This window comes from Oncorhynchus masou, chromosome 24 (assembly GCF_036934945.1).
Source record: "Oncorhynchus masou masou isolate Uvic2021 chromosome 24, UVic_Omas_1.1, whole genome shotgun sequence".
NCBI lineage: Eukaryota > Metazoa > Chordata > Actinopteri > Salmoniformes > Salmonidae > Oncorhynchus > Oncorhynchus masou.
This window is the reverse complement of record NC_088235.1, coordinates 14,692,486-14,711,610: the sequence shown is the minus strand read 5'-3', so window position 1 is coordinate 14,711,610 and position 19,125 is coordinate 14,692,486. Positions and strand designations below refer to the sequence as shown.

The 19,125-nt window shown below is 44.3% G+C and overlaps 1 protein-coding gene across 4 annotated transcripts in view; it reads right to left on the bottom strand.

The window, feature by feature from the left end:
• The window catches only part of LOC135511858 (mitogen-activated protein kinase kinase kinase 4-like), a 76,359-nt gene that overhangs the window by 11,951 nt on the left and 45,283 nt on the right, over window positions 1-19,125 (bottom strand). For all 4 annotated transcript variants that reach the window (XM_064933348.1, XM_064933350.1, XM_064933349.1 and 1 more), the window contains exons 8-16: window positions 18,824-18,981; window positions 18,558-18,674; window positions 13,465-13,564; window positions 13,178-13,261; window positions 12,725-13,009; window positions 12,191-12,340; window positions 11,646-11,807; window positions 271-483; window positions 81-159 (exon numbers count right to left, since the gene is read on the bottom strand). In XM_064933348.1, the coding sequence (XP_064789420.1) occupies window positions 81-159; window positions 271-483; window positions 11,646-11,807; window positions 12,191-12,340; window positions 12,725-13,009; window positions 13,178-13,261; window positions 13,465-13,564; window positions 18,558-18,674; window positions 18,824-18,981 (1,348 nt within the window). The remainder of the gene's footprint in view (window positions 1-80; window positions 160-270; window positions 484-11,645; window positions 11,808-12,190; window positions 12,341-12,724; window positions 13,010-13,177; window positions 13,262-13,464; window positions 13,565-18,557; window positions 18,675-18,823; window positions 18,982-19,125) is intronic.

The following is a 19,125-nucleotide window of genomic DNA, read 5'->3' as shown; positions in this document are numbered from 1 at the left end:
TGGCATTGCTGCTAGTACCATGGTCTTGCCAACTGAGCCACACAGGCCCACATATTTGTGCAGATGAGGAGGGGTCTTACCTATGTACAGGCCACTGACTGGGCTGTGAGGCTTCCCGATCACATGACCAATGCACTCGTTCATCAGAGCTTGCAAATTCTGCAGAGGGAAGGATTTATGTAACCACAATACCATCCTGCAAAATACCCAATCAATTAATCAATAACGTAGTCATTTAATAAATCAGTCAATGAAGTAGTAGGTTTTTACTAGGAAGTCGTCCTCTGGTAAAGCAGAGATGAAGGCAGGTTCGATGGCTTGGAGGAAATCAAAGCCTTGAGTGGCCCAGCGGGGTCTGGTACCCCGGCCACTTTCACACTTAGTGAGGACATAGTTCATCCATTTCCTGGCGAAAGAGATGTAGCGCTCCCCGATCCGCTGACGGAACTCCCCCGACATCAGACGCACCACCTCCTTGTGGTACTACGGAGAACAAAAAGTACATTTTGAAGGTACTCTTCACTGGAACAGTATAACCCCTACATCACAAGCAGAACCACAGCACTCTTCCTTGTGCTGCTACTGTGAGGAACTTTACGCTGCCTCCACACAGGCAGCCTCAGATCAGCTCATTTGCCAATATTTGGGCAAAAGATCAGAATTGGGCTGTCTGTGTAAACGCAGCCAATAGGAGGGTCAGTTGTACTCATGTTTCTGTCTAACCAGTCTGACCCCTAAACCAAAGGAGGACCAAGCCAATCTTGCTATTATTGAAATGTCTTTATTTCTGTGGCATGTTCAATAGAACCTATTGTTAAAAACAATGCCGTGTTTCCGTGTCAGCCTTCCTCAGAAAGAGAACAATTGTCCAACCAGACCCAAATAGATGTTGACAATTACCTTCCGCTAACAGCTCATCACTGTACTAACACAACCCGCCAATTACCTCCAGCTTACATCTCTACAGTTCATCACTGTACTAACACAACCCTCCAAGGCAATGAGCAGAACATTTTACGGTCCACACTCGGGGTACTAAGGAAATACTCAGGATGTTTCTAAAGACTCTGACCTAAAGTAACCCACCATCATGTTGCCGCTAGCAGCCCCTGGCTGCATCATAATTAAAATCGGCAGTTAGCCCACTGCTACCCTCCACCACCCGAAGCCAAAGTTGTATCCCTGGCTTCTCTGTAGTACTGAGGCAGTGTTCCAACTATAACACTGATCATTAGCCCTGCCCTGAGTACTGGGGTAGTGTTCCAACACTGATCATTAGCCCTGTCCTGAGTACTAGGGTAGTATTTCAACTATAACACTGACCATTAGTCCACCCTGCCCCCCATACCATGCAGCCAAATGACCCCTGACTCCAGCAGTGACCCTTGGCCTCTAACCTCAAAAGCAAAGTTGAGCCAGAGCACCCTCTGTACTAGTTTTCAACAAAACTAAGGAGATGATTGTGGACTTCAGGAAACAGCAGAGGGAACACCCCCCTATCCACATCGATAGAACAGTAGTGGAGAGGGTAGCAAGTTTTAAGTTCTTCGGCATACACATCACAGACAAACTGAATTGGTCCACTCACACAGACAGCAGGAGGCTGAAGAAATTCGGCTTGTCACCAAAAGCACTCAAACTTCTACAGATGCACAATCGAGAGCATCCTGGTGGGCTGTATCGCTACCTGGTACGGCAACTGCTCCACCCACAACCGTAAGGCTCTCCAGAGGGTAGTGAGGTCTGCACAACGCATCACCGGGGGCAAACTACCTGCCCTCCAGGACACCTACACCACCCGATGTTACAGGAAGGCCATAAAGATCATCAAGGACATCAACCACCCGAACCACTGCCTGTTCACCCCGCTATCATCCAGAAGGCGAGGTCAGTACAGGTGCATCAAAGCTGGGATCGAGAGACGGAAAAACAGCTTCTATCTCAAGGCCATCAGACTGTTAAACAGCCACCACTAACATTGAGTGGCTGCTGCCAACACTGACACTGACTCAACTCCAGCCACTTTAATAATGGGAATTGATGGGAAATGTAAATATATCACTAGCCACTTTAAACAATGCTACCTTATATAATGTTACTTACCCTACATTATTCATCTCATATGCATACGTATATACTGTACTCTATATCATCGACTGCATCCTTATGTAATACATGTATCACTAGCCACTTTAACTATGCCACTTTGTTTACATACTCACTTCATATGTATATACTGTACTCGATACCATCTACTGTATCTTGCCTATGCTGCTCTGTACCATCACTCATTCATATATCCTTATGTACATATTCTTTATCCCCTTACACTGTGTATAAGACAGTAGTTTAGGAATTGTTAGTTAGATTACTTGATGGTTATTACTGCATTGTCGGAACTAGAAGCATAAGCATTTCGCTACACTCGCATTAACATCTGCTAACCATGTGTATGTGACAAATAAAATTTGATTTGATTTGATTTAGTTAGCATCATTATCATCAGTGTTGTGTTCGAGATCACCTGTAGCGGGCGATTCAAGACCAAGACCGGAGCGAGTCAGAGTCAAGACCGGAATGTTTCAGACAATATTTCAGACTCTTTACATTCAAAATAGTGAACAAATGCATGCTGAGGTAAAATAGAGCCACTCTACACACTATTACTAACCCAAAAACAGTGAGGATCAATGGGCCTTTGACACAATCAGAGAAGGGCTAAGGATTTATAAAATAATGATTATAATATCCTAATAATGATTATTATTATTTTCAATGACGTTCTGATTTAATCTCTTCAGTTTTTGTTGGAAAGAAAAGGTCAACACTGAAGACAAAAAAATATCCAATCAGCTGGTATCTGGGGAGATGGCTAAATATATTTAAGTCAGCCATTGGCTAAGCCATCAGAAGCTAGATAACAGCACCAGCCATTGAGCTGTATTAGGGCAAATGTTTGGAGTGACAGCGGAATCAACCAATCACATTTTGACGTAATGGGTGGGACAATTTTTCTAAAACTTATGGAAACTTCTGCCTTCTTGAAGGCCAACAGGTCACTGCGCAATAGCGAGCAGTAGTTTTGCGTGGTCTAGCTAGCTAGCTTTTTTTGTTGGTTAGTTTGCAGCTGCTGTAGCAGTGTTATCAAAGAGGACGTTGTTGCTAATTTGTTAGCTTCTACCTTTTCAAGAATAACTTTCAACAAGAAGTTACATTTCAAATTATCATAATCAGTTGAGTGGAACAATGTTTTTTAATTGCAGCGCACTTGCTGTTGTCAGCAATGCCTTCAGAAAGTATTCATACCCCTCAACTTATTCCACTTTGTTGTGTTACTGCCCAAATTTAGTTTTTTTCTCAACCATCTTACACACAATACCCTGTAATGAGAAAGTGAAAGCATGTATTGAAAATGAAATTCAGAAAATCTCATTTACATAAGCATTCACAGCCCTAAGTCAATACTTTGTAGATGTGTCTATTGCAGTGATTACAGCTGTGAGTCTTTGTGGGTAATTTTCTAAGAGCTTTCTACACCTGAATTGTGCAACATTTGCCATTATTCTTTAAAAATATTCTTCAAATCGCTGTCAAATTGGTTGTTGATCATTGCTATACAAACATTTTTCAGGTCCTGCCATACATTTCAAGCCAATTTAACTCAAAACTAACTCAGTCACTCAGGAACATTCACTGATCTCTTGGTAAGCTACTCCAGTGTAGATTTAGCCTTGTGTTTCAGGTTATTGTCCTGCTGAAAGGTGAATTCATCTCCCAGTGTCTAGTGGAAAGTAGACAACCAGGTTTCCTCTAGGATTTTGCCAGTGCTTAGATCCATTCTGTTTCTTTTTTTATCCTGAAAAACTCACCAGTCCTTAAAGATTACAAGCATACTCATAACATGAAGCAGCCACCACTATAGAATGGCGCCAGAGGAGATAGCTGCCGTTTTACAGGCTCCTAACCAATTGTGCTATTTTGTGTGTTTTTTCTCATTGTTTAACTTATTTTGTACATGTGGAAAAGAGCTTCTGGATATCAGAACAGCGATTACTGACCTCGAACTGGACGAAGATTTGATTATGCTTGAAATTATGGAGAGTTGTACTCAGTGATGTGGCGGATTTGCCCCAAAGATAACACAAATTTGAATTTCTTTACCACATTTTTTGTTGAATTACTTAGGTGCCTTTGTACAGGCTTTCTTCTTTTCACTCTGTCATTTAAGTTGGTATTGTGGAGTAACTACAATGTTGTTGATCCATCCTCAGTTCTCATATCACAACCATTAAACTGTAACAGTTTTAACTTCTTGGTGACTGGAGGGGCAGTATTGAGTAGCTTGGATGAATAAGGTGCTCAGAGTAGACTGCCTGCTACTCTGTCCCAGATGCTAATATATGCATATTATTAGTAGTATTGGATAGAAAACACTGATGTTTCTAAAACTGTTTGAATGATGTCTGTGACTATAACAGAACTCTGAATGGCAGGTAAAAACCTGAGAAAAAACCCAACCAGGAAGTGGGAAATCTGAGGCTTGTAGTTTAACTCAGCCCCTACTGAAGATACAGTGGGATATTGGTAATCTTGCACTTCCTAAGGCTTCCACTAGATGTCAACAGTATTTAGAATGTTGTTTCAGGCTTCTACTGTGAAGGGGGGCTGAATGAGAGGGGAATGAGTCAGAGGTCTGGCAGAGTGCCACGGGCTCGTGACGCACAGTCATGAGAGTTAGCTCACATTCCATTGCTTTTCTACAAACAAAGGAATTCTCCGGTTGGAATATTATTGAAGATTTGTGTTAAAAACATCCTAAAGATGGATTATATACATCGTTTGACATGTTTCTACGGACTGTAACGGAACCTTTTGACATTGTCTGCTCCTAGTGAACGCACTTCGTGACTTTGGATTTGTTTACAAAACGCGCTAACAAAAGTAGCTATTTGGACATAAATGGACATTATCTAACAAAGCAAACATTTATTGTGGAACTGGGATTCCTGGGAGTGCATTCTGATGAAGATCAAAGGTAAGTGAATATTTAATGCTATTTCTGACTAAATGTTGACTACACAACATGGCGGATATTTCTTTGGGCTCTGAGCGCCATACTCAGATTATTGCATGGTGTGCTTTTTCCATAAAGATTTTTTTGAAATCTGACACAGCGGTTGCATTAAGGATAAGTTTATCTAAAGTTCCATGTATAATAATTGTATCTTTTATCAATGTTTATTATGAGTATTCCTGTGAATTGATGTGGCTCTCTGCAAAATCACCACATGTTTTGGAACTACTGAACATAACACGCCAATGTAAAATGAGATTTTTGGATATAAATATGCACTTATTATGGGACTTGTAAAGCAAATATTTACTCCTGATCTTATTTAGGCTTGACATAAAGGGGATTGAATACTATTTGACAAGACATTTCAGGTTTTCATAAATTTGTATACATTTCTAAAAACGCAATTCCACTTTGACATTATGGGGTATTGGGGGTATGGTGTGTAGGCCAGTGACAACAAAAAAATCTCAATTTAATCCATTTTAAATTCAGGCTGTAACACAAAATGTGGAAAAAGTGTAGGCGTGTGAATACTTTCTGAAGGCACTGTATGTGGGTGGCGCAATTGTCCCAGCGTCGTCCGGGTTGGGTTTGGCCCGGGGGGCTTTACAAGTTGGTCGTCATTGTAAATAAGAATTGGTTTTAAACTGACTTGCTAAGTTAAATAAAAAGGTTAAATAAAATAAATGCATTTAAAGTGGAAAAAAAACGTATTTTAGTAACATAAAATATTATTAAATTGGTTCATATACACCTGCAGGAAGAAAGACACTTTCAAACATTTTCTGACAAGTGACCCCTTAATGATTATTTTCATAGATTCTTAGTATACGTAATTCCAAAACATTCTAAGGCATTTGTGAAATTTTAATAGCAATATAGAGTGAAAGCGGCCGTTGCGTATGGACAATTAATAGAAAATTAAGGAAATAAAACATCTGTCGATTCCAGGAGTCTACACAGACCGGTGCTCTATAGCCATACAAACAAGCTATTTGCCACACAGGCCTGCCATCATTCACTTTGAACTGGTCTGTGTGTTTACAGGCAGTTGGTTCTGCCATCATTCACTTTGAACTGGTCTGTGTGTTTACAGGCAGTTGGTTCTGCCATCATTCACTTTGAACTGAACTGTGTGTTTACAGGCAGTTGGTTCTGCCATCATTCACTTTGAACTGGTCTGTGTGTTTACAGGCAGTTGGTTCTGCCATCATTCACTTTGAACTGGTCTGTGTGTTTACAGGCAGTTGGTTCTGCCATCATTCACTTTGAACTGAACTGTGTGTTTACAGGCAGTTGGTTCTGCCATCATTCACTTTGAACTGGACTGTGTGTTTACAGGCAGTTGCAACAGCGCAATTTAAGATCATTAGAACACATTCGCCAAAAGCCACAATATACACCTGAATGATTTCTGAAAATGCATAAACACCAAGGGAGTCTCTTACATTTGGGAACTTTACAGTCCTATTGATGAAACAACCCTGTGCACTGACCTCTTTCTCTCTTTCTCCAGATTATACACAACAACAAGAGCCCAACAACCTGCCTGCTTGACCAGTGGTCCCCAGCACTCTTCTCCAGACCATTTCCGGAGACCTTCTCCCAGACCTGGTTCGATTCCAGGCATCATCAACTCATCCCTGACCGCTGGCTACGTCCCTTCCGGTTAGGGTTTGGCGGTTGCAGGCCTTTCTGTAAAAATTTGTTCCTAACTCGATCCCTCCGAGTTACAACTACAGACCAGTATCCCTTCTTACTTTTTCTCCAAAACTCTTCAAATGCCATCCAGGCCAGATGAGCTAAAATCTCAGAATGACCTTTTGATAAATCTCAGGTTTCAAGACTAGTTTTCAACTGAGTTCTTCTCTGTCACGGAAATTGCATTGATAAACAATCTCTCTCCTCTGCTCATCCTTTGTCCTTCTGCTGCCTTGCCTGAACCATCAGATCCTTGTTCCACCCTCTCCAAGCTGGGCAACGGTGGCTAACGTTTGTCCTACCTGACAGGTCGCTCCTACCAGGTGGCTTCGCCACGCGCTCTCAGACTGGTGTCCCCCAGGGCTCTGTTCTAGGCCCTCTCCTATTCTCGCTATACACCAACTTGGCTCTGTCATAACCTCACATGGCCTCTCCTATCATTGCTCAGACGACACACAATTAATCTTCTCCTTTCCCCCTTCTGATGACCAGAATCGCATCTCTGCATGTCTGGCAGACATATCAGTGTGGATGACGGATCACCACCTCAAGCTGAACCTCGGCAAGACGGAGCTGCTCTTCCTCCCAAGGAGACGTTCCATGATCTCGCATCACGGCTGACAACTCCATTGTGTCCTCCTCCCAATAAGAACCTTGGCGTGATCCTGGACAACACCCTGTCGTTCTCAACTAACATATATTCACATGAAAACACAATGCGGCGCAGGTCCTAATCCAACTTGTCATCTCCCGTCTGGTTCCCCCCCCTCCTCCAATGTCATGACATCCTCCTAGTAGCTCTCTCCACTGGCTTCCAGCTCGCATCCGCTACAAGACCATGGTGCTTGTTAGGCTCAGGCTCTGATCTTTTCAGGTTGCTGGCCTGCTCGTACCACTGAGGAAGTACAGTTCCCTCAGCCCAGTCAAAACTATAAGCCCAATGGTGGAACAAATGACTGCCAGGACAGCGGAGTCAATGTGATCACCTGAAACCCCTTCCAAGGAATACCTAGTTTGATTCTCACCCCCCCCTTAAATGATTTGACATTCCCACTGAGCCTTAGTTACATTTGTCCGTTTTTGTCCAGAACATTGAGTCATTGAAATGAAAGGTAGGTTCATCTCCCTCAGTTATACACAAAACAAGAGCAACAAGGCCAGTGGCGATGGTTACAGCACTACATCTCAGTGCTAGGCCACTACAGACCCTGGTTTGATTCAGGCTGTATCACAACCGGCCGTGATTGGAGTCCCATGAAGGGCGGTGCACAATTGGCCCAGCGTCATCCAGGTTAGGGTTTGGTTTGATTCGGTGTATGGCCATTTATTGTAAACAATTTGTTCTTAACAGACTTACCTATTTTAAATAAAGGTTTTTAACAAAATCTCAAACTAGCCAGAGCAAGATGAGCTAAAATCTTGACTGAATGAACATTAGATAAACTCTCAAACTTTTTCAGCTAGTTAGTCAAAATTGCATTGATAAACAATGGGGAATTGTAGCCTCCTTGTCCTTCTGCAGCTTGCCTGCCGATGCATGCTTGTTCCAACCAAGCACCCAAGCTAACTGGCTAAAGTTTGCTAACTTGCTACTTCCAGACAAATGAGAGAACAACTCACTGCCAATTTTACTCGCCCTAGCAGAGCTGGTTAGTAGAGTGAATTTGCAAAGGCAAGAGATATGCTAGCTAACCAAATGACACCTGCATCTCTAGCTGTGTATATTCACTGAAAAACAATGAGGGAGAAAGTCAGTTCCCCACCCACTCCTCCAATGTCATGACATCCTCCTAGTAGCTAGCTAGCTAACGTTAGGCTCAGTCTTTTCAGGTTGCTCGTAAATGATACGTCCAGCCTATAAGCCACGTTATGACTGACTTGTGATCACATGGTTTCCTAGTTTGATTTTTGACATTCCCAGCCTTAGTTACATTTTCCTTTTTGTCCAGAACATTGAGTCATTGAAATTGAAACAGTGCATCCCGAATGGAGGCAGTAAACAATGTACCAGGCCAGCTGGGATTTACAACCTGATGCATTTATTGGTAGTCCACAAAAAAGTGGTATGGGAATTAGTATTAATCATGCATTGAACTGCATCCATCTATTCACCAACAATGCATACCCATTGCGCATTAACGTTCAGAGTCAAATATAACCTATTTTAAAGTTGGTTTTGTAGCATAAACTGGGAATTTGGTATTTTTGACTGATATGATGATTGCAGATATGAAACCTACAGCCAAAGTAGTTAAATGCTATCAGTTGCACTTTTAACTTTAGGTCACTGGTTACTTTTGGGCTAAACATGAAATATGTTTTGCAATGGGAAGTAGTTGTACATTTAGATTGGGAAATGCTTAATGGTTGTGTTTTTGTATTCTTATGATTGGGACCTACTGGCTCATTATGAGTTTATGGACTACTTATCCTTGAACATCATGCTGTGTGTGACTGCTGTCTTTCCATCATCCCTATGCAGTGGTGCTGGAGAAGTGGGTATACTTTAATTTTGCCAAAAGGTTCTCAAATGGCCCGTCCAGCAAAGGAAAGGCACCCTGTGTGAAAAATCATATGGTTTCCTATTTTTTTTCTTCTGAGTTCTTCTATACATTTTTCTGATTTCACAAAAAAAATGTGATGGTTTAAGACCACAACAATGCTTAAACCACATCAATCTGACTGGGTGGGCCTGACGGGCCTGGCTCCCCACTGGGTGGGCCTCAGTCCACCCATGTCTACGCCCCTAATGCAAACAGTGCATACCCATTGCTGCATTTACTGTTCGATATCATACATTTAAATGCCTCCACACCATGCCAATATTCTGTGAGCTGCTCCATGCCAAAACCAGTGGACAGCTGCATACTCTGCTGTTTGCAGATGATTTTCTGCTGAAACCACTGGCTGTGTACCATATCCACCACTGGCCCGCGTATACCCTCCACACACCACTGGCCCGCGTATACCCTCCACTCCACCACTGACCCGCGTATACCCTCCACTACGCCACTGGCCCGCGTATACCCTCCACTACACCACTGGCCCGCGTATACCCTCCAATACACCACTGGCCCGCGTATACCCTCCACTACACCACTGGCCCGCGTATACCCTCCAATACGCCACTGGCCCGCGTATACCCTCCACCACGCCACTGGCCCGCGTATACCCTCCACCACGCCACTGGCCCGCGTATACCCTCCAATACGCCACTGGCCCGCGTATACCCTCCCTCCACTCCCACCACTGGCCTGCGTATACCCTCCACTACACCACTGGCCCGCGTATACCCTCCACCACCACTGACCTGCGTATACCCCTCCACTCACACCACTGGCCCGCGTATACCCTCCACTCCGCCACTGGCCCGCGTATACCCTCCACTCCGCCACTGGCCCGCGTATACCCTCCACTCCACCACTATACCCTCCAATCCGCCACTGGCCCGCGTATACCCTCCACTCCACCACTGGCCCGCGTATACCCTCCAATACGCCACTGGCCCGCGTATACCCTCCACTCCACCACTGGCCCGCGTATACCCTCCAATACGCCACTGGCCCGCGTATACCCTCCACTCCACCACTGACCCGCGTATACCCTCCACTCCACCACTGACCCGCGTATACCCTCCACTACACCACTGACCCGCGTATACCCTCCACTCCACCACCACTGCGTATACCCTCCACTACACCACTGCGTATACCCTCCACTACGCCACTGACCCGCGTATACCCTCCACTCCACCACTGGCCCTGACCCGCGTATACCCTATCCACCCTCCACATACGCCACTGACCCGCGTATACCCTCCACTCCACCACTGACCCGCGTATACCCTCCACTCCACCACTGACCCGCGTATACCCTCCACCACCACTGACCCGCGTATACCCTCCACTCCACCACTGACCCGCGTATACCCTCCACTACACCACTGACCCGCGTATACCCTCCACTACACCACTGACCCGCGTATACCCTCCACCCTACACCACTGACCTGCGTATACCCTCCACTACACCACTGACCCGCGTATACCCTCCAATACACCACTGACCCGCGTATACCCTCCACTCCACCACTGACCCGCGTATACCCTCCACTACACCACTGACCCGCGTATACCCTCCACTACACCACTGACCCGCGTATACCCTCCACTACACCACTGACCCGCGTATACCCTCCCACACCACTGACACCACTCCACCACTGCGTATACCCTCCACTACACCACTGTATACCCTCCACTACACCCTGACCGCGTATACCCTCCACTCCACCACTGACCTGCGTATACCCTCCACTCACGCCACTGGCCCCGCGTATACCCTCCACTCCGCCACTGGCCTGCGTATACCCTCCACTACACCTCTGGCCCGCGTATACCCTCCACTCCGCCACTGGCCCGCGTATACCCTCCACTCCGCCACTGGCCTGCGTATACCCTCCACTCCACCACTGACCCTTTGTGTTTTACAAAAAGTGCACTAGTATTACTGTTGCTGTTCCTTTCAGAATCCCCAACATGTTACACACTATAGGTCTGCTACTGCACAAACATGTTCTATAATAGTTATAAAGGCTGTTAACATACTGTATTCATGTCTTAAGAATATGTGGCCTGGCGAAGCAGTTATGTGCTGACTGAATGGAAGCTGATAATTATTAGTTTTTTTACTGCGCTGGTCTCCGGAAAAAATGAGTCCTCACTGTCCCGAGACAGAGTACAAATGTATCTGACACCAAGACAAGACCGAGACACTATGTGTCTGGAGACTGGACTGCTACAACACTGCTTATCATAAACCCACCCTCATCAACCCAACCGTTATAATATTCTGTATTATTATCTAACCTCAAAGGCAAAGTTGTATCCCTGTATCATGGCTTCTCTGTAGTACTGCTGTAGTGTGGCCGACTCAGACTCCTCCACCTCCACCTCAAACTCTGACGTGAACATGTACTCCACCCGGTCGATGGCTGTGTTGATCTTTATACACAGCTGTAAGGCTTCGTTCTGTGGGAGAAGAGAGAAAGAAGGGAGGGATGGAAAGAAAGAGAAATAATGAGTTAGAGAGGGAGTCAAAAACACTAACTAAAAGGAAAAATACATAATTCTATGAGGGCTGCTTCAACCAGACACACCACACAGGAAAAGTCTAATCGAGGAGAGAGAAAACTAACAGATTTTGAAAACAATGTGATGTAGAATAAGACAACAGTTATGTGCATGACTGTTTTTCACAGCTCTCACTGCAGTATAAACATGACATTTGTGCAAAGTAATTTGTGAACTTACCCAATAGCAGCTCAAACTTGGGCTTAATAGTGAATATTTATTTACAACAGGGAAATGAAAAGCAGTACATGATCAAGGTAAATAAATACAGTGGATGGTACCTTGAGTTGCTCCAGGGAGCGGGCGATGAGGGGCTGGCTGGAAGTTTGTTCCCTGTGGAGGGTGAGCAGATCATCCATGCTCTGCTGGAAGGCCTTACGCTGGGCCACCAGGTGGGCTGACTGCATCACTATCAGGAGCAGGTTCTCCACCTGATCAATATATTTAGAAAACAATCAATCCCTTTGGGCCACCAGGTGGGCCGGCTGCATCACTTTAGGCAAGTCAGTGTCAATCTCAAGTCCTTGAGGAGGAGTGTGTTGTCTCAAGTCTAACAGAGTCAGAGTCAAGTCTCAATTCCTTGAGGACGAGTCATAGTACAGCCAAGTCTAACAGCTGAGTTTGAGTCAAGTAATCAGTCTCTCTTTTCTATCATCTGTCAGTACAATGTTAGTGCAAAGCAGCTACATATGTTATACATAGGTTCCCATTGCAATCAGGCTTAATAATCTACTTCAGAATGGGATCACACACCTTGCCATGGCACACTGCAAATTGGTTAATAAACCCTGTTCCCAGAATTCCCACCAACCGACCTTCATGGCCCGTAGCGTGTCCACAGTCTCCATCTGAGGCACCAGTTTGACCAGCTCCCCGTCCCACTGCCACTGCACCGCAGCCTGGCCTGCCTCGCCAGGCGAGTCCCCTGCTCCGTGCTTGCTCATCAGCAGGTAGGCCTCGTCCTCTGCCATCATCTCATCAGGCTCTTTACTGCAGTCCTTACCAGCTGCAGCGTTAAGAAGTTGCAGGATGAGAGCCCGCTGGTTCATCAGGGAACAGGGGACAAACACCTCCAGCTCCTCCAGCCCTGGGATCTGGACCTGCAGACAATCAGGCAGACAAGTTAGCATTTTCATCCTTCAGAAAGGGAAGGGACATTCAGGAAGTACATCGAAATGTCAGTTCTGGAATGGAAACTTCATGAAATGGATTGACCAGGCCCGCTGTAGAACACAGAGTGAATAGCACGGAGGGTGAAAAGGAGGCACCTTGACATAGTTTCTTTCCATGAGGGCCTCCAGGAGGCATGGTACCCCACTGGTAATGCTGAAGTCTGCAGCAATCTCCAGGTCCTGTAGTGGAGAGAGGGAGTCAGAGCACTCAAAATACACAATTATTTTATGTTCATACTTCCTAGATTTAACCTGGGAAGTCACATTGAGATAGCAATCCTTTTTTCTTTCTCTTTTTTACAAGTGAGCCATAACCAAAAACACAGCATACATACACAATACATCTGTGCATTTGCCAAGTAAAAATAATAAGTCTCTCTCACCTTACGGAGCATTTTGGCAAAGCCCAGAGCTTTGGACGCCCTCTCTCTAGCCTCATGGAACAGTTCCTTGAGTGACCGGCTCGTCTCAATTACCGACCGCCTAGTAGGACAACAAACCAGCTCAACATTAGCCTCTTAGAAAGTCAAGTTCACTTTATTATCCTAACAGTGAGGAATTCACTTGGTCATATCTAATAGTGATGGGGGGTAATCCATTGTTACATATCGCAATATCATAGCGATGCTTGGACTCCAAGTATCAATTTGTAAAAAAAAAAAAAAAAAATGTACAATATATTCACACACATTCATATTGGCTGGGCCTGGTTGCAAAGTGGGTGGACCTATGCCCAATAAGGCCCATCCATGGCTGCACCCCTGCCCAGTCACGTGAAATCCATAGAGTAGGGCCTGATTCAATTTATTTAAACTGACTCATTTCCTCATATGAACTATAACCCAGTTAAATCGTTGAAATTGTTGCATTTATATTTTTGTTCAGTACATATTTAAGTGATAATGCCCGAGAAGCCGGTGTTTGAAGGATTTAATAGCACATGTGCTAGGCTCGAGACAAAGTCGAGGAAAACCGTGCCAATATATCCTCCAAACACTGTCTTCGAGGGCATTATCTCTTTTATAAAACGGGTTACCAACATATTTAAATAATGATTGACATATTTTCATTAAAAACTTTATTTTGCTGACTTTATTCATACTATTTCATCCTTCCACAAGATATAGCCCTGACACAAATCTAGGGTTGCTTCCCAAGCCGGCTGGTCGTTTGTTCTATAGCACATATGTCAGAGTCAAGGCCCGCGGGCCACATCCGGCCCGCGAGAAGGTTTTTTACGGCCCCTGGGATGATCTTGATTTATTATTAGAACCGGCCCGCAGACCGCAGCAAGCCGGCAGCCCGCAGATCTTTTACACGCACCAATACTACATTTCCCACAATGCAACGGTGACGCACCGAGCAGTAGGCTGCTTCATTTCAATATTTATTGGCACAGCAGTCGTCAGCATCACAGTAAAATTAACTTTCAGATACCCATCAAAAATGGCAAAACGGAAGGTGGACACTGAGAACCGGGGTTTCAAACAAGGTGGGAGTCGGAGTATATGTTCACGGAGGTAGCTGGAAAACCTGTGTGTCTTCTGTGTGGAGAAAGTGTGGCGGTACTGAAAGAGTATAATCTGAGACGACATTATGAAACGAAACACGCGGACAAAAACAAGAATATGGACATGGAACAAAGGCTACAAAAGGCAGAGGAATTAAAACGAGGCCTCAAATCTCGACAGGCTCTGTTCAAAAAAGCCAAATCACGACATTATGAAACGAAACACGCGGACAAAAACAAGAATATGGACATGGAACAAAGGCTACAAAAGGCAGAGGAATTAAAACGAGGCCTCAAATCTCGACAGGCTCTGTTCAAAAAAGCCAAATCACAAGGCCAGGCTGCTGTCAAGGCCAGTTTTATTTTGGCAGAAGAGATCGCTAAATCAGCCCGGCCATTTACGGAGGGGGATTTCATCAAAAACTGCATGATTAAAGTTTGTGACGAAGTTTGCCCAGAAAAAAGGCAACTCTTTTTAAATGTGAGTCTGAGCAGAAACACCATTGCCGAGAGAGTAGACCAGTTGTCCATCAATCTAAAAGAGCAGCTTGTGAAAAAGGGAAAAGATTTCATTGCATATTCCTTGGCTGTGGATGAGAGCACCGACATTTCTGACATTGCCCAGTTGTCAATTTTCATCCGCGGAGTGGACTCCAGCCTAAGCGTGACAGAGGAGTTTTTGGCTTTACGTCCTATGCATGGCACAACTACGGGGCATGATTTGTATGAAGAGGTGTCAAGATGTGTAAATGAGATGGAGCTGCCTTGGGAAAAACTTGTGGGTTTGACAACCGACGGAGCACCTGCGATGTGTGGACACAGGAGCGGACTGGTGGCGAAGATACGGGAAAAGATGCAAGAGGAAAACGCGACAGGTGAGCTGACAGCTTATCATTGTATCATACACCAGGAAGCGTTGTGCGGTAAAGCCTTGAAAATGGAGCATGTAATGAGCATCATCACGCGCACAGTTAACTTTATCAGAGCCAAAGGTTTGAATCACCGCCAGTTCAAGGCATTTCTGACGGAGTTAGAAACGGAGCATGGTGATTTGCCTTATCACACAGAGGTGCGATGGCTAAGCCAGGGAAAGGTGCTTCAAAGATGTTTCGAGCTTCTTGAGGAGATTTGTCTGTTCTTGGACAGCAAAGGGAAAGACACAACACAACTCCGAGACGAAAAGTTTCTGTGTGAAATGGCTTTTCTGTGTGACATTACGAGTCATCTGAATGCAATGAACTTGCAGCTGCAGGGTCGGGATCATGTCATCTCTGATATGTACAGTACAGTGAAGGCATTTAAAACCAAACTGACTCTGTGGGAGACGCAGATGCGGAAAGAAAATTTGAGCCACTTTCCCAGCTGCCAGACCATGAAAAGAAGCTCTCTACCAGTGCGTTCCCGAGCGCACAGTTGGCTGATAAAATAGGTATGCTTGCCGCTGACTTTCGACGCCGATTTGCTGACTTTGAAGCACAAAAAAGCAGGTTGGAACTGCTCGGTAACCCATTTGCTGTTGACGTGGAAAGCTCACCACCAAACCTCCAAATGGAGTTGATTGACCTCCAATGCAATGATGCACTGAGGGCAAAATATGCGGCAGTGGGTGCTGCGGAGTTCGCCCGTTTCCTCCCCGACACAATGCCCCAGCTGCGCATCCAGGCTGCTCAAACGTTGTCTATGTTTGGCAGCACATACCTGTGTGAACAACTTTTTCTTTGATGAACCTGAACAAAACATCACACAGAAGTCGACTTACTGCTGAACACCTCCACTCAATTCTGAGGATTTCCTCAGCTCAGAGCCTTACCCCGAACATTGATGAACTTGTGGAAAAGATGGGACACCACCAAGTATCACCCTCAACCTCAAACAAGTGAACATTACTGTGCAATCACATATTTAGAGTTTTTACTCAGTTCAAGTTTAAAAGTTAAAGTTTAATATTTGTTTTCACTGCATGTTACTTCTCCTTAAACAAAGTGTTGTTTTTGATTAATAGATTTTTGCACTTTATTTTATTGTATTTCAATCCAATTATATTTTAAAAATATTTCAGTTGAGTGGATGATAGAAAATTGCTATTATTGTTTTTTTCTTTGAAGTAAATTTAGCCCACTTTTGCTAAAATAGAAAATATAGGCTACTGATGGTGCCTTGAATACCGGTTTCTTTCATTTAATGTTCATGTTATGGGGATTTTTATATAAAGGAAATTTGTCTTTTGTGTCTGTTGAAAATTAAAGATTACTGACAGAGCCATAAGAAAATATTGCTTTATTTATCTGATCATATTGGAATATATTTGTTAGGTTTTCAGTAGGTTCAATTAGGTTCACTAGACTATATGCGTCATTTAAAAATTTTTCAATGAACATTCGAACAGTCCGGCCCTCGGCTTGTAGCTAAATTTTTTATTTGGCCCTCCGTCCATTTGACTTTGACACCCCTGTTCTATAGGTTCGGTTGAACGACACAGTCGTTCAGACTTTTTGTTCTGTATCTATGGACGCAAGCGACCCAGTTGTTCATTCTAAATGTTCCATTGCCATACTGGCTGGCAACGTTCTTATCCTTTACTTGCTAACTAGCCAACTATGGCTAACTTACAGTTTGGTCAAACAGTGCAGCCAGAATAACAAATGTAACTGCATTTGCATAAGCTGTTTTCTAGTGACATTCATTTGGATACATCCAAAACAATGAGCTAATGATGAGCGATTTCACCTGGCATAGAAAATGTGCTCTCTTGTCAAGACACTGTTGTTCAGAGAAGCTAACCAACAGCACAGCGAACACAATCACTTCAAACTGGAGCTGGGAATATTGCAAACTTGCTGCACTTAGTTTCGTTTCATCTGCTTTCATGGATATATATACAAAGAACTATCCTGATACGTGATATATATATCTATATATATACACACTGATATATACACTGAGTACACCAAACATTAGGAACACCTTCGTAATGGGGCTCCTGAGTGGTGCAGCGGTCTAGGGAACAGCATCTCAGTGCTGGAGGCGTCACTACAGACCCTGGTTCGATTCCAGGCTGTATCACAACCGGCCCATGATTGGGAGTCCCATAAGGCGGTGCACATCGTCCAGGTTTGGCCGGGGTAGACCGTCATTGTAAATAAGAAGTTGTTCTTATTAACAGACGTGCCTAGTTAAAAAAGGTTAATTAGATTTTTTTTATATTAAATTTGCACCCTAACCCCTTTTGCCCTCAGAACAGTCTCAATTCATTGGGGCATGGACTCTACAAGGAGTCGAAAGGTTTCCACAGGAATGCTGGCCCATATTGACTCCAATGCTTCCCACAGTTGTGTCAAGTTGGCTGAATTTCCCTTGGATGGTGACCATTCTTAATGCACACAGGAAACTGTTGAGCGAGGAAAACCCAGCAGCGTTGCAGTTCAAACCAGCGCGCCTTGGCACCTACTACAATGCCCTGTTCAAAGGCACTTCAATCTTTTGTCTTTCCCATTCACCCTCTGAATGGAACACATACACAATCCATGTCTCAGTTGTCTCAAGACTTAAAAATCCTTCTTTAACCTGTCTCTACCCTTCATCTACACTGATTGAAGTGGATTTAACAAGTGACATCAATAAGGGATCATAGCTTTCACCTGGTCATGAAAAGGGCAGATGTTAACGTTTTGTATACTCTGTGTATATACTTTTTGCAAAGTTGCGTTAGCTGGCGCTAGTCGGCTGTACCACAAATGCAGGTATTTTTCATCATATAGCTTGTTCTTCATCTTCTTTTGAAATAGTGAGCCAACTAGGTTTTCCATTTTCTCATACACTCATCTCTCTGCAGCAGACCTATACAATGAGCAATACGTTTGGAACATAACATTGTATTATTGCAATACATACTGTTTTGGCACCTAAGTATGGTGATAATATCACATGAGGTTCCTGGCAGTTCCTACCATCTAAAACAAGACATACCTGATCTCGTCTGAGACTGTACTGTCATCGGCACTTTCCCAGAATTCATCACCACTCCTCTGCAGGCCCGCGTCCAGGAAGTCCCCAGTGGACTTGAGCAGCATCCCAGCAATATCACTGCGAGCGAGAAGAGACAGGGGATCTTTGCCAAGCGGACCTAACTAAACACAATGTTAAAGAAGGAGCAAGTTGGATGCTTCCAAGGAGTATAGACACTCAACATGAGATACAATTGAACAAAGAAACAAAATCAGTCAAACACTAACCAGAAGAGTTTCCCAGACTGAGCCTCCCCACCTCTGATGTAAGGGGTGATGACTTTGGTAAAGTCCCACTCCTCCTCTAGAAGGTTCTTCAGGCTGTGGGAGGCCTGGGGGAGCTGCTGCAGCATCTGGATCCAGCTGTGCATGTAGTCAAAGTACACCTGCAGACAGAGGGATGAATGTGTGGTGATTATCAGGTAAGTGGATATTTTTGCCTACCTGCAGGAAGGTGTATTTCCAATGTTATTCATTTAAATAAAAGGTGTATGCATCAGTTAGTTTCGTCTCAAGTTTGAGACATTTGA